Genomic DNA, 12,677 nt, shown 5'->3' on the forward strand with positions numbered 1-12,677 from the left:
CGATATTAACGGACATAGCTACAGAGATAGTTGATATGCTGGTAATAATCTTCTAAGTACCCTTAGATTCTGAAAAAGTCCAAACAGCTGGAAAACTGCCAATGTGTAGTGTCCTTCTTCAAAATGGGAAGTAGACAATAAACAGGCAACTTCTGGCCAGTGAGCTTAATATCTGTCATCAGAAAAATGTTATTCAATCATGAGGGATATATCAGCAGAGCATTTACAAATGTATAACAGTATCAAATAGAGTCTGTGTAGCTTTACTAAGGGAAAGTTATACTTGATAAATTTATTAGAATTTTTTTAGGAGGTAACAAACCACTTTTTTTTACTCAAACGGGGAACCAGTAGATGTAATGTACTTGGATTTTCAAAAGGCATTCAGTAAGGTAATGCACGTAAGGCTATTTAAAAAGATGAGTGCCCATGGTGATGGGGTATGATATTGCCATGGATAGAGGATTAGCTTACTATTGGAAGACAGAACTGGGGTAAAGGGTGCATTTTCAGATGCGAAGACTGAGATAAGGATAAAGTTCTTCACCCAGGAATCTCTGCCACAGAAAGAGGTGGAGGCCAAAATATTGAATGTTTTCAAGAAGAGTTAGATATAGTTTTTAGGGCTAAAAGGATCAAAGGGTATGGGGAGAAAATGGGAATAGCTATGATCATGTTGAATGGCAAAGCAGGCTAGACAGGTGAAATGGGATACTTCTATTTTCTATTCCTTTTGAAATCTCATGGAATCCTCCTCCACCATTCTCCCAGGCAGTGCATTTCAAATCCTATCAACTCTGAGTTAAGAAGTTTCTCCTCATTTCACTCCTAGCTCTTTTGCTGACAGTCTTGAAATTGTGTCTCATTGTGTATTATGCAGTAAGTAAAACCTTGACTTTTGATTTCGATGGGGATGAAACAGAATATTCTTTACACTGTTAAATTGTTCATAATTTTGAATACCTCAATTGTGTCACCATTTAATCTCTCTTCCAAGGAGAAGAAGGCTAATTTCTTTAATCTTTTCTTGTATCTAAAATCCTTCATTCCTGGGGCCATTCTAGTAAATCTCCTTTGCACTCTGCAGGGCTTGAACATCCTTCTTTAAATAAGATGCCCAGGACTCATCACAATACTCCAAATGTGGTCTAACCAATGATTTGTAAATTTAGCATCATGTCATTGCTTGTATACTCCATGCCTCCAGTTATAAACTCAAGGATCCTATAAGCCACCTTAACAACTGTTTCAATTTGCCTGGCCACTTTCAGAGAATTATGCAGGTGAACCCCAAGGTCCTTCTGCTCTTGTGCTCCCCTCAAAGTGTACCATTGAGCCAGGATTATCTCCTCCATGTTTCTTTTAACAAAATGCATTGCCTCACATTTCTCGACATTCACATTTGTCTGCCAGGTGTCAGCCCATGTGGCCAATTTGTCAATGTCCCTCTGAAGTCACTCAGCATCATCCTCACAATTCACTATTCTCCCTAGCTTAGTAACGTATGCATATTTGGAGATTTTTCTCTCGACACCCATCTCCAGATTGTTCGGACCATTGCTTTTTCTGGTTTATATAAACAATGATCCCACCACTTCCAGCTTGTCTCCAATCTGAATGTATACTTACCTTCTGTTTCCTATCTTTTAACCAACTTCTAATCCATACTGGCATTTACCCATCAATCCTAAACATTTCTAATTTGATAATCAACCTGCCATTTGGCAGCATATCAAATACTTTCTGGAACTCCAAATATACAATAGTCACAGCACTACACTCGTCCATTGCCTGTGTCACCTCGTCAAAGAACTGAAATTTGTCAGATGTGACCTGTCCATGTTGACTGCCTTGTATTAACTGATTTTTCTCTCAGTGCATGTTTACCTTATCCCGTATTATCGCCTCCATCAGTCTGCCCATTATTGATGTCAAGCTGACAGGTCCGTAGTTTTTTGGGTTAGCCTTTGCGCCTATCTGAAACAATTACGTCACATTTGTAATCCTCCACTCTCCAGCGATAAATTCTATCAACAGTTCTACAGTTTGTTCCCATATTTCTCTGCGTAACCTTATTTGCATCCTTTCTGGGCCTGATGACTTCTGTACCTGGAGTGCTGCCAGCCTATTTTAGCATCTTTTCTTTGTCTATCATTATATTGCCTGGTTGCTCTACACTGCATTTTCAACTTGGCCTTTATCACCATTTTCTAAAACAAAAACAGAAGTTGCTGGAAAAGCTCAGCAGGTCTGGCAGCACCTATAAAGAGAGAGCAGAGATGACATTTCAGGTTCGGTGACCGTCAGAACCGGAAGCATCAGCGGACCCGAAACATTAACTTTGATCTCTCTTCAAAGATGCTGCCAGATCTGCCAAGCCTTTCCAGCAACTTCTGTATGTGTTTCTGATTTACAGAACCCACAGGGTTTTTTTTTGTTTTTAGTTGCCATTTTCTAATTTGGTAAAGATAGAAGCAAAATAATCATTTAGTTCCTCTGGCATGTCCTTTGCTTCAGTGAGCAGCTTACCCTGCTTGTTCCGTACAGGCCTCAATTTATCCTTTACTAATCTTTTCACTATAGAAATGTTTGTAGAAAATTTTATTACTTGTTGTAACAGAGCCTGCCATCCTTTCCTCGTGTTTCTTGTTAGCTGTCCTTATTCCAGCCTTAGCCTCTGTCCTGCATTTGAGATACTTTTCCTGATTTCTATTGCTACTTTTATTCTGGTATGCATCTAAGGTGCTCTTTTTCTTTCTTATTTTCAAATCTAGTCTAGCTTTGGATACCCATATTTATTCTAATGGAGGTGTACTAGCTTGCATCCTTATCTCTCTTATGAAATTTTCTAATTTTTCATCCACTATTTTATCCACCAAAATGTGTTTCCAATCAGCCAGCTCCAGTTCAACTTTTAGATGCCTAAAATCTGCCCTTTACCAATCTGAGATCTTTAGCATTGATTTTTATCCTTTTCAAACTTAATATTGAACATTATTATGTAATGATTGCTAATTCCCAAATGCTTCTCTATTCTGAAGTTCTCTATGTAGCCTACCTAACTTCCCCAGGACCAGATCCTGCACAGCTCCATCCCTGGTAGGATCAGAAATGTACTGTTTCAGAAAGTTCTCCAGCACTCTGCAGGAATTTCTCTCCTTCCCTGCCTCACACTACACCTTTTCCCCAGTCTACCAAAGGTAATTAAAATCACCAATTATCACAACTCTATTTGTCCTGCAGATTTCTATAATCTGCTGACAAATGCTATCTTCTACTTCCTTCCCACTATTTGGAGGTCTATAATAAATACCCATAAATTTACTGTTACTTTTCTGTCACTCACCTCCAACCATATAGATGTGAATTTGGGAACTGCATCTCAATCAAGGGCAGTGATACTATCTTTGATTTAAGACTGCCAAACCTCTTCCCTTTTTACCCATCCCGTTTTTTGTAAAAGCCTTATAACCCAGAATTTTAAGTGTCCAATCCTGTTCCGGCTTGTGTCGCGTTTCTGTCAATGGCACTGCATCATATTCCCCAGAGCAATTTCTGCTTCCAGTTCCCCAATTTCGTTCAAGATACTCTGTGTATTTACGCACATACAATTTAACTTTGCCCATTGTTGGCGACTTTTTTTTTGTCCACTATCAATACTGAAGCCTTCCCTCACTAGTTTTTCCCCATTCCCCATCTTCTCTCTTTTGTCTTCTCTGGTGTTTCTAAAACTAGGCCCATTAGTCAACTTAGACAGTTCGAAGCTTGGCAGGACCCTTCTATCCTTGCCCTGCTGTGTCTGACTTTGAAGTTCAGCAGGCCCTGCCTCCCGTGGCTAGTGGGAGGGCAGTTACCTCCGAGCTTAACAGTCTGTGTCACTGCCCAGCCCCCAGCCAAAACAGCATAGCCTGCCTGTCGAACAGCAGCCTGCAGCCATTTGTCGTGGGGCAACATGAGATAACACAATGTGACCAGAAGTGTGGCCAACTCTTTAAGGGGCATCTTAAAACAGGAGAGCGGTGTGGAGATGCTTGGGGAGGAAACTCAAGTGACTGTCAACAATAATGGAATGAGTTATTTAGGGTAGGATGCTCAGAATGCCTGAATTGCACAGCAGTTTTGGAAGGTTGTATTGATGTAGAAGGTTAGAGGTACAGATGTTGAGGTTACGGAGGCATTTTGAGTGAAGAATGTGAATTTTAAAAATTGACATTACAGAGCAGGAGCACATGTAGCTTAGTTAGCAGAGGGGCAATACATAAAGATTTGTTGAGGGTTAGGGTATGGGTAGCAGAGCACGATGGGACATGGCCAGGAAAATGTGACAATCAAGTCAAGAAGTAACCAAAACCTGAGTTTCACCATCAGATGATCTGGGGTAGGAGCAGAGATGAACAATATTGCAAGGATGAAAGTAAATAAACTTGTTACTGAGAGGATGAATGGTCAGAGACTCAGGGGTTCAGATCGGATATCCAGATGTGAATTATCTGTTCTGGCATCAGAGTGATCAAGGAGCAGGTCGGAGTTGGTAGCTAGGAAATGCAAATTATGACGTGACCAAAAGAAAAGTTCATCCCGATGTTTAGTTTCAAGGAAGTTCTGGGCCTGATGTTAGTTAAGAAGCAAGATAAATCAGGGGTAGTGAAGTTGCCAAGAAAATTGGGTGTTATCAGCATATATATGGAATCTGATATGGTTTTTCATGCTGTCACAGGAGGGTAGTAAGATGATAACAAATAGAACAGGCTCCACTGCTAGACTCCAGAGGAGTTAGAATAAGAATTCGAGTGTATTGAAACTTTATTTTAAAACTTTGTTTCATTGAATGTTGTTCCTATGTGTCCCTCTTTGCCATTTGCTGTTTTACTGATATTCTGCAGAATGTAGTGACTAAAGAATTTTAATTTTATAACAAATCAAATCATTATTACAGGATACTATTAGGCAGTATTTTTAGAGCTCCAGCTGAAAGCCCTTGCATTATTTTAAAGCTTTTTGGTTTTCAATCCACGTTTCCACGTCCCCCCCACCCCAAAACAAAATCAGGAGGAACAATGATATATTTTCATCTAATTATTTTGGTAATGAGATTTTGTGAGTAGCCTTGTTATTCATATTTACCATGTGATCAAACTATGAAGTTGCCAAGAAATTAGAATGTGGTAGTTGGATGAAATCATAAAATTACTATGTCAAATATGACAAACACTTAAACAATATCCAACTTAAACAATATCCAATCTTGGTACTGTTGTTTCCCAATGGCCCATTTATTTACAATTCAAAATTAAGATGAAAATGCCAAGCAATATCACATCTCTGGGAATGCAGATATGCTAATTGCAGGTGGGATTACTTTTATCTATTGTCGGGAATGCTCAGAAAGTGATATTTTAGTACAAGAATTGAATAACCAAAAGCAACAAGTGCTACCAAGATTTTATTTAAGATTTTATAAGTAACATTTTTCCTAATTGTTAAATACTTAAAATTCTGTTTTGTTTTGGCAACTGGTAATACTTAATGTGTATTTTTCCACTCTTGTTAATACTCTTCATTATGCAGAAGTCAGCCTTACCCGTTACACAGGATGAGAAACAAGAACAACAACCTCTTTGCCTGCAAGTGACTCCCACAGACTACCTGTTGGGGATTGCAGATTTGACTGGTGAATTGATGCGCATGTGTATCACCAGCGTAGGCAATGGGGATATTGAAACACCTTTTGAGGTGAGCCAATTTCTACGTGCTATCTATGATGGATTTACTTACATCGGTAATACTGGACCTTATGAAGTTTCCAAGAAGCTTTACACATTGAAACAAAGTCTAGGAAAGGTGGAAGATGCTTGTTACACATTGACTGTGAGAGGCTCTGAAATTCCAAAACACATGCTTGCCGATGTGCTTAGCTCAAAAACGTCTATGAGTGAACATGAGGAAGGTGTATAACTTGAGATATCAAGGGAGAAAGGGATTATAATAATAACTATTTGTTAGCTTTGTATGAGACACATGTTTGTATAATTGTTCTGTTCAGTTGCAGGTTGTGCAACCAGGAGATCCAATATCAGATGCTTTTATATTTTCGGCAAGTGTTCAGCTGTAACTTGTGCAGTACATCACTGAATTTATTTTCTAGAGGTTGCTTTGGCTACAAATGTAGTTGAATTTTTAAACAGGATTTTAAACTACCCTCAAATACTGCTTCTGTTGAAAATGAGTAAAAACTTGTCCAGTTTTAATAAAAAATGAATATATTCATTGTTATCTGAGAAGACTATTGCTGTTCCTTTCCAGGGAGGTCTACGAAGTCTCAATTATGACCTAATTTTGTTTTCAAATTGGTGATTGGCTGTGTTTATCATTTTTCTCCCACAAGCCCTTTGTTTTAAGGGATTGGGGGTCAGTTTATAAATAGAAATTTCCACCTTCATAGGAAAATGCTCTTTTTTAGCTGAAAGTTCCACTTTTTGTGCCTCAGAACTAATTTGGTTGTATCTTGGTAGAAACAATAAAAAAAACTTGAATTTTTACATTATAATTCCTAATTTAAATTTTAAGAATGAATCAGTTTATTTGGATTCTGTTGGTGATACAACTACATTATTCAGACCAGTAAATTAAATAAGGCAGCTTCAAAGAAGAAATCACAATTGTATACATTGTGAACCCAGAAAATGTTGGCAATAATCAGATCAGGCAGCACCTATGGAGAGAGAGAAACAGTATTTGTGTTTTAGGTTTATTAATGTTACAATGACCTGAGACATTAACTATGTCTCATTCTCCTCAGATGCAGCTTGATCTGCTTAGTATTGTCAGCGTTTTTTAATGTTTGTTTCAGATATGACATCAGTGGTATTTTGCTTCCGTATTTTCATATGTTGGAATAATTTGCATCTTTGGATATGAAATCTTTTATTGAAGTTCTATTAAGACTTTATAAGTGCATAATTATTAAGAAAATTATTGCAAAAATTGCTGTTCCATTCGTGTACTTGCTTAACTAAAATAAAACAGCTGAAATAATGAAAACTCAGAAATGAGTGATTAATTCCAACAATTCCAATCAAAAGCAGATCAGACTCGTTACATAATATTGCAAAGTCTGAGAAAGTACACTTAATGTTAAATAATCTCAACATTACATGTAAGAACGTTAGTACATTTTCAGCATTGACAAAGTCTGAGTCCACTTAGCACAAAGCAAGAAAGAGCTTACAGTAGGCACAACCACTTGAACAAAGCTGTTGAATCTTTTCAGAACTGATTTCTTCCCTAGTCTCTAAATTATAATTACTTAGAATGTGTAGTTCTTTTTTCAGAGGATGTGTAGTAGGCAATGAGCTTGAAAAGTAATTGGAGTCAAGGTGAATGTATGAATTAGGAGCAGAAGTATGCAGTTTATTTACATTTCAGAAGTTCCTTCTTGTTCTACAACAGTTATACCACTGTTCCAAAAGACCTAAGTTTATTATTCTGTCATTGGAAGGGAAATGCTGTCATGTACTGTGTTATGATGTTAGATGAGCTTTTCATTGTTATTTTAGATTCAGTTAGTGACTAGTAACTTTGTTTTAAAGTAGATAGAATTAGAAATCGCTTTAAACAGAATAGAGATTTCAGCGGCACCATGAACACTACTTATCCCTATATAACTTGTGTGGGAGGCACATGTTGCACAGTCATATGCTATTATGCCTCGCTGGGATAGTGTTCTGGAAATTAAGCCCTGGTATTCCAAGGTCGTCATAAAATTCCCTAATTTGCCTATTTTTCAGATCCAGCATGACACAAAACATCAATTAGGTTTCTGTACTTAGCAAGAATGACTTGTTATTATAAATAACAAGATTCCACCTACAGATAAATAATAAAATCAACTGTCACTATATAACTTTACCAGTTTGAATTCCACCCCTTAAACTATTCTCTCCCCACCCCACTCTGTCACACATACACAACGTGCACACTTAGACATGGGATTTAAAAAAAAGGGTATTATTGATGTATGAAGACTGGGAACGCAGCTAAGTGATCCCTGTCCATGGGGTTTGCTCAGATGAATCTTGTGCTGATCAGAACACTACCTTCTTCAGTTTTCTGGATAAATTAATTTGTTTGCAGGAGGCACAAGGTGACCAGTTTATGTCTTTGACTTATCAATTAATAATCACAGCTTACACCAACTAAAAATGGATAAAATAAACTGGCCATCTTTAGTCTTGAAATACTTCTTACTGCAGAGCAAAAAAAAGCTCATTCTCATGAGATTAGATGGTTTCTAACAAATTACTCACACACCCAAGCTGTTAGATTACCTGGAAACCGGTCACATCGCTATTGTCAGGCAAAGGGACTTTGTCATCAAGATCAGAGGTATAGATAGAGTGGACAGCCAGAGACTTTTTCCTAGGGTGGAGGTAGCCATTACAAGGGAGCATAGTTTTAAAGTGAGTGGAGGTAGATTCTTTACTTAGAGTGGTAGGGGTGTGGAATGCATTGCCAGAAAGGGCAGTGGAGTCGGCCTCATTAGGGGCATTTAAGTGGCTATTAGATAGGCATATGGATGATAGTATAGGGTAGGGGTGGAGGTTAAATAGATCTTAGGTTTGGGGTAAAAGTTCAGCACAACACCGTGGAGGGCCTATACTGTGCTGTGCTGTTCTATGTTCTGTTAGTCTACAGATTGACCATCTACTTGTGTCCAGCCAGAAATCCATTCCTTGGATTCAGCTCATCTGCAAACTGGACTTCTGCTCCTGCTTGAACAAACAGCTGTGTTACAGCTGGCAAAAATATGCTTATTTTGCAGGATTAACTGCTAATATTGAAATATAGAAATATTAGTTGTGTTATAAACATAAAACAGTACCCATTGATTTACTGGAATTAATGTAACATTTGCAATAAAACATTTTTCTTTTTTAATAAAGAAAATTTGCAGTAAAATCTTTTAGTAAAGTTGGTGTTTAATCTCCAGCATCTCCACAGTTTTAACACCTCTGCACATTTTGAGCATGCAAAAAAAAAAGTCATTGGGATGGTTACAGGGATGACAATCTTCAGATATGATGACAGAGTGGAGGAATTGGGACTGTTTTCCTTAAAGAAAAAGTTGACAAGAGACTTGGTAGCTCAAAATCATGAGGGGTTTGGATGAAGCTCAGCACCCGATTTAAATATAGGAGCAGAAGTAGGCTATTCAGCCCGTTGATTCTACTCTGCTGTTCAATGAGATCATGGTTGATCTGATAATTCTTAACTCCAGTTTCCTGTCTTTGATTCCTTTACTTATGAATAATCTGTCTGTTTTAAGCCTTGAACATACATAATGGCCCTTGTCAACAGCCCTTCGTAGTAAAGAATTCCGCAGATTCATTACACTAAGGAAAGAAATTCCTCCTTATCTGTCGCACGTGCGTGACCCCTTATTTGTAGATTATGCCCTCTAAGCCTAGACACTATTTCTATTCATCCATGGAATTTGGGCATCGCTGCCTGGCCAACATATATTGCCCACCTGTAGTTGCCCTTGAGAGGCTGGCAATGAGTTGTCCACTTGAACTACTGCAGTCCATCTGCTATGGATTGACCCACAATGCCATTTGGAAGAGAATTCCAGGATTTTTACCCAGTGACAGTAAAGCAATTTTGATATATTTCCAAGTCAGGATGGTGAGTAGCTTGGAGGTGAACTTCAAATGGTGGTGGTCCCATATATTTGCTGCTCTTGTCCTTCTAAATTATAGTGGTCATGGATTTTGAAAATGTTGTCTCAGGATCTTTGAATTTCTGCACTTCAGCAGTGTGTACTATCTACAAGATGCTCCTGAGTATCGATGTTGGATGGAGGAGTTGTTTCTGGATGTGGTGCAATCAAGCAAGCTCCTTAATCCTGCATGGTGTCAAGATTCTTGAGTGTTGCTGGAGATATACTCATCCAGACAAGTGGGGTGTATTGGATCGTCCCCTGACTTGTACCTTGTAGACGGTACACAGACTTTGGGAGTCAGGAGGTGAGCTACTTGCTGCAGTAATCCTAGCTTCTGGCCTGCTCTTGCAGCCAATGTGTTTGTGGCAAGTCCGGTTGAGTTTCTGATCATTGGTAACCCTATGGAGGTTGATAGTGGGGGATTCAGTGAATGTCAAGGGGTGGTGGTTAGATCGTCTTTTATTAGAGACGGTCTATGCCTAACATTTGTGTGGTGCAAATATCACTTGCCACTTGTCAGTCCAAGCCTGGATATTGTTCAGATCTTGTTGCATTTGAATATGGACTGCTTCAGTATCCGAGGAGTCACAAATGCTACTGAAAAGTATGCAATCATTGGCAAACATCCTCATTTCTGACGTTGTGATGGAGGGAAGGTCAGTGATGAAGCAGCTGAATGTGGTTGGACCTAGAACACTTCCCTGAGGAACTTGTGCACGGATGTCCAGGAGCTGAAATGACCAACCTCCAACAACCATGACCAGTTTCCTATGTATGACTCCAACCAGTGGAGCGTTTGCCCTGATTACTATTGATTCCAGTTTTGCTAGGGCTCCTTGATGGCCCAGTCAAATGCAGTCTTGATGACAAGGGCTGTCACTCTGACCTCACCTCCTGGAATTCAATTATTTTGTCCATGTTTGAACGGTTGTAATGAGATCAGAAACTAAATGGCCCTGGCGGAACCCAAACTGGGCATCACTGAGCACGTTACTGCTGAGCAGGTGCTGCTTGACAGAACTATTATGACACCTTCCACCACTTTACTAGTGTACAGTCTACACATCAAGGGTCGACACAAACACATTGGCTACAAGAGCAAGTTAGAAGCTAGGAATACTGCAGCAAGTAACTCATCTCCTGACTCCCCAAAGTCTGTGTTCAATCTACAAGGTATAAGTCAGGGGACGATCCAGTACTCCCCACTTGCCTGGACGAATGTAGCTCCAACAATACTCAAGACTTTACTAGGTGTATAGTCTACACGTCAAGGATAGACTGATGGGGTGGTAATTGGCTGGGTTGGATTTGTCCTGCTTTTTATGATAGGATATACCTGGGCAATTTGCCACATTTTTGGCTAGATACCAGTCTTGTAATTGTACTGGAACATCTTAGCTAGGGGAGCTGCTGATTCTGGAGCATAAGTGTTCAGTACTCTTGCTGGAATGTTGTCAGGGCCCATAGCCCTTGCAGTATTCAGTGCCTTCAAACATTCCTTGATAAGGTGGAGTGTCTGAAATTGGCTGAAGACTGGTATCTGTGGTGTTGGGAAGCACTGGAGGAATTGGAGTTGGATTGTCGACTTGACACTTCTGGCTGAAGATGCTGTGAATGCTGTAGCCTTATCTTTTGCACTGATATGTTGAGTGTTTCTATCATTGAGGATGGAGATATTTGTGGAGTCTCTTCCTCCAGTGAGCTGTATAACTGTCCGCCATTCACAATTGAGCATGTCGGGACTGCAGAGCTTAGATCTGATCCATTGGTTGTGGGTTCACTTATCTCTGTCTATCACTTGTTGCGTTATGGTATTCAAGTAGTCCTGTTTGCTGGCTTCACTGGGTTGCCACCTCATTTTCAGGTATTCCTGGTACTACTACTGCCATGGCCTCTTGCATTGTCCATTGAAGCAGCATTGATCCCCTGGCTTGATGATGTTTGAGTGGGGAAGATGCCAGCCTGTGAGGTTACAGATTGTAATGGAGTGCAATTCTGCTGCTGTTGATGGTCCACAGTGGTTCATGGATGCCAAATCTTGAGTTGCTAAATCTGTTTGAAGTCTGTTCCATTTAGCACAGTGATAGCACTACACAGTGTGATAGAGATTATTCTCTATGTGAGGACAAAACTTCATCTCCACAAGGTCTGAGTGGTGATCACTCTTACAAATATTGTCATGGACAGATGTATCTGCAGCTGGCAGATTAGTAAGGATGAAGTTGAGTACGTTTTTCCTTATTGGTTCCCTCGCCACTTGCTGCAGATTGTTTAGCAGCTATGTGCTTTAGGACCTGACCAGCTCGATTAGTAGTGCTGCTTCTGATGTTGAAATCCCCAACCCAAAGTACACTTTGTGCCCTTGCCACCCTCAGTGCTTCCTCCAAGTATTGTTCAACGTGGAAGAGTACTGAGTAACCAGGAGGTTTCCTTATCCATATTTAACCCGAAGCCACGAGACTTCATGGAATCCGGAATCAATGTTGAGAACTCTCAAGGCAACTCCCTCCTGACTATATACCACAGTGCCGCGAGCTCTGCTAGGTTTGATGTGCTGGTAAGACAGGGCCTATCTAGGGATGGAGATGGTGGTTGGGACATTGTCATACTCATGGAATCAATGTCAGGCTGTTGCTTGATTGCAGTACTAGCTGTACATTTTGGAGAAGAGGACTTTACAGGGTCGATAGGACTGTTTTGCTGGTGCCTTTTTTCCGATGCCTATGTTGTTGCTAGGTGGTCCGTCTGGTCTCATTTCTTCAAGACTTCATAGTGATTGATACAACTGAGTGGGTTGATAGTCCTTTTCAGACGACAGTTGAGAGTCCACCACATTGGATCTGGAGTCAGATATAGGTCAGACCAGGTGAGGATGGCAGATTTCCTTTCCTGAAGGACATTAGTGAACTAGTTGGTTTTTCTGACAACTGACAATGGTGCCATGATCATTAGAAAA

The 12,677-nt window shown here is 39.8% G+C and overlaps 1 protein-coding gene across 3 annotated transcripts in view; it reads left to right on the forward strand.

Annotated features, from left to right (window-relative positions):
* The window catches only part of tsnax (translin-associated factor X), a 62,266-nt gene extending 55,217 nt beyond the window's left edge, over nucleotides 1–7,049 (forward strand). For 2 of the 3 annotated variants that reach the window (XM_059645555.1, XM_059645554.1), the window contains one exon: nucleotides 5,569–7,049. In XM_059645555.1, coding sequence (XP_059501538.1) covers nucleotides 5,569–5,955 — 387 coding nt within the window. In that variant the 3' untranslated portion in view covers nucleotides 5,956–7,049. The remainder of the gene's footprint in view (nucleotides 1–5,568) is intronic. The other variant, XM_059645556.1, reaches the window with a different exon arrangement.
* Nucleotides 7,050–12,677: the final 5,628 nt, after the last annotated feature.

Source organism: Stegostoma tigrinum, chromosome 4 (genome assembly GCF_030684315.1).
Source record: "Stegostoma tigrinum isolate sSteTig4 chromosome 4, sSteTig4.hap1, whole genome shotgun sequence".
Classification (NCBI taxonomy): Eukaryota; Metazoa; Chordata; class Chondrichthyes; order Orectolobiformes; family Stegostomatidae; genus Stegostoma; species Stegostoma tigrinum.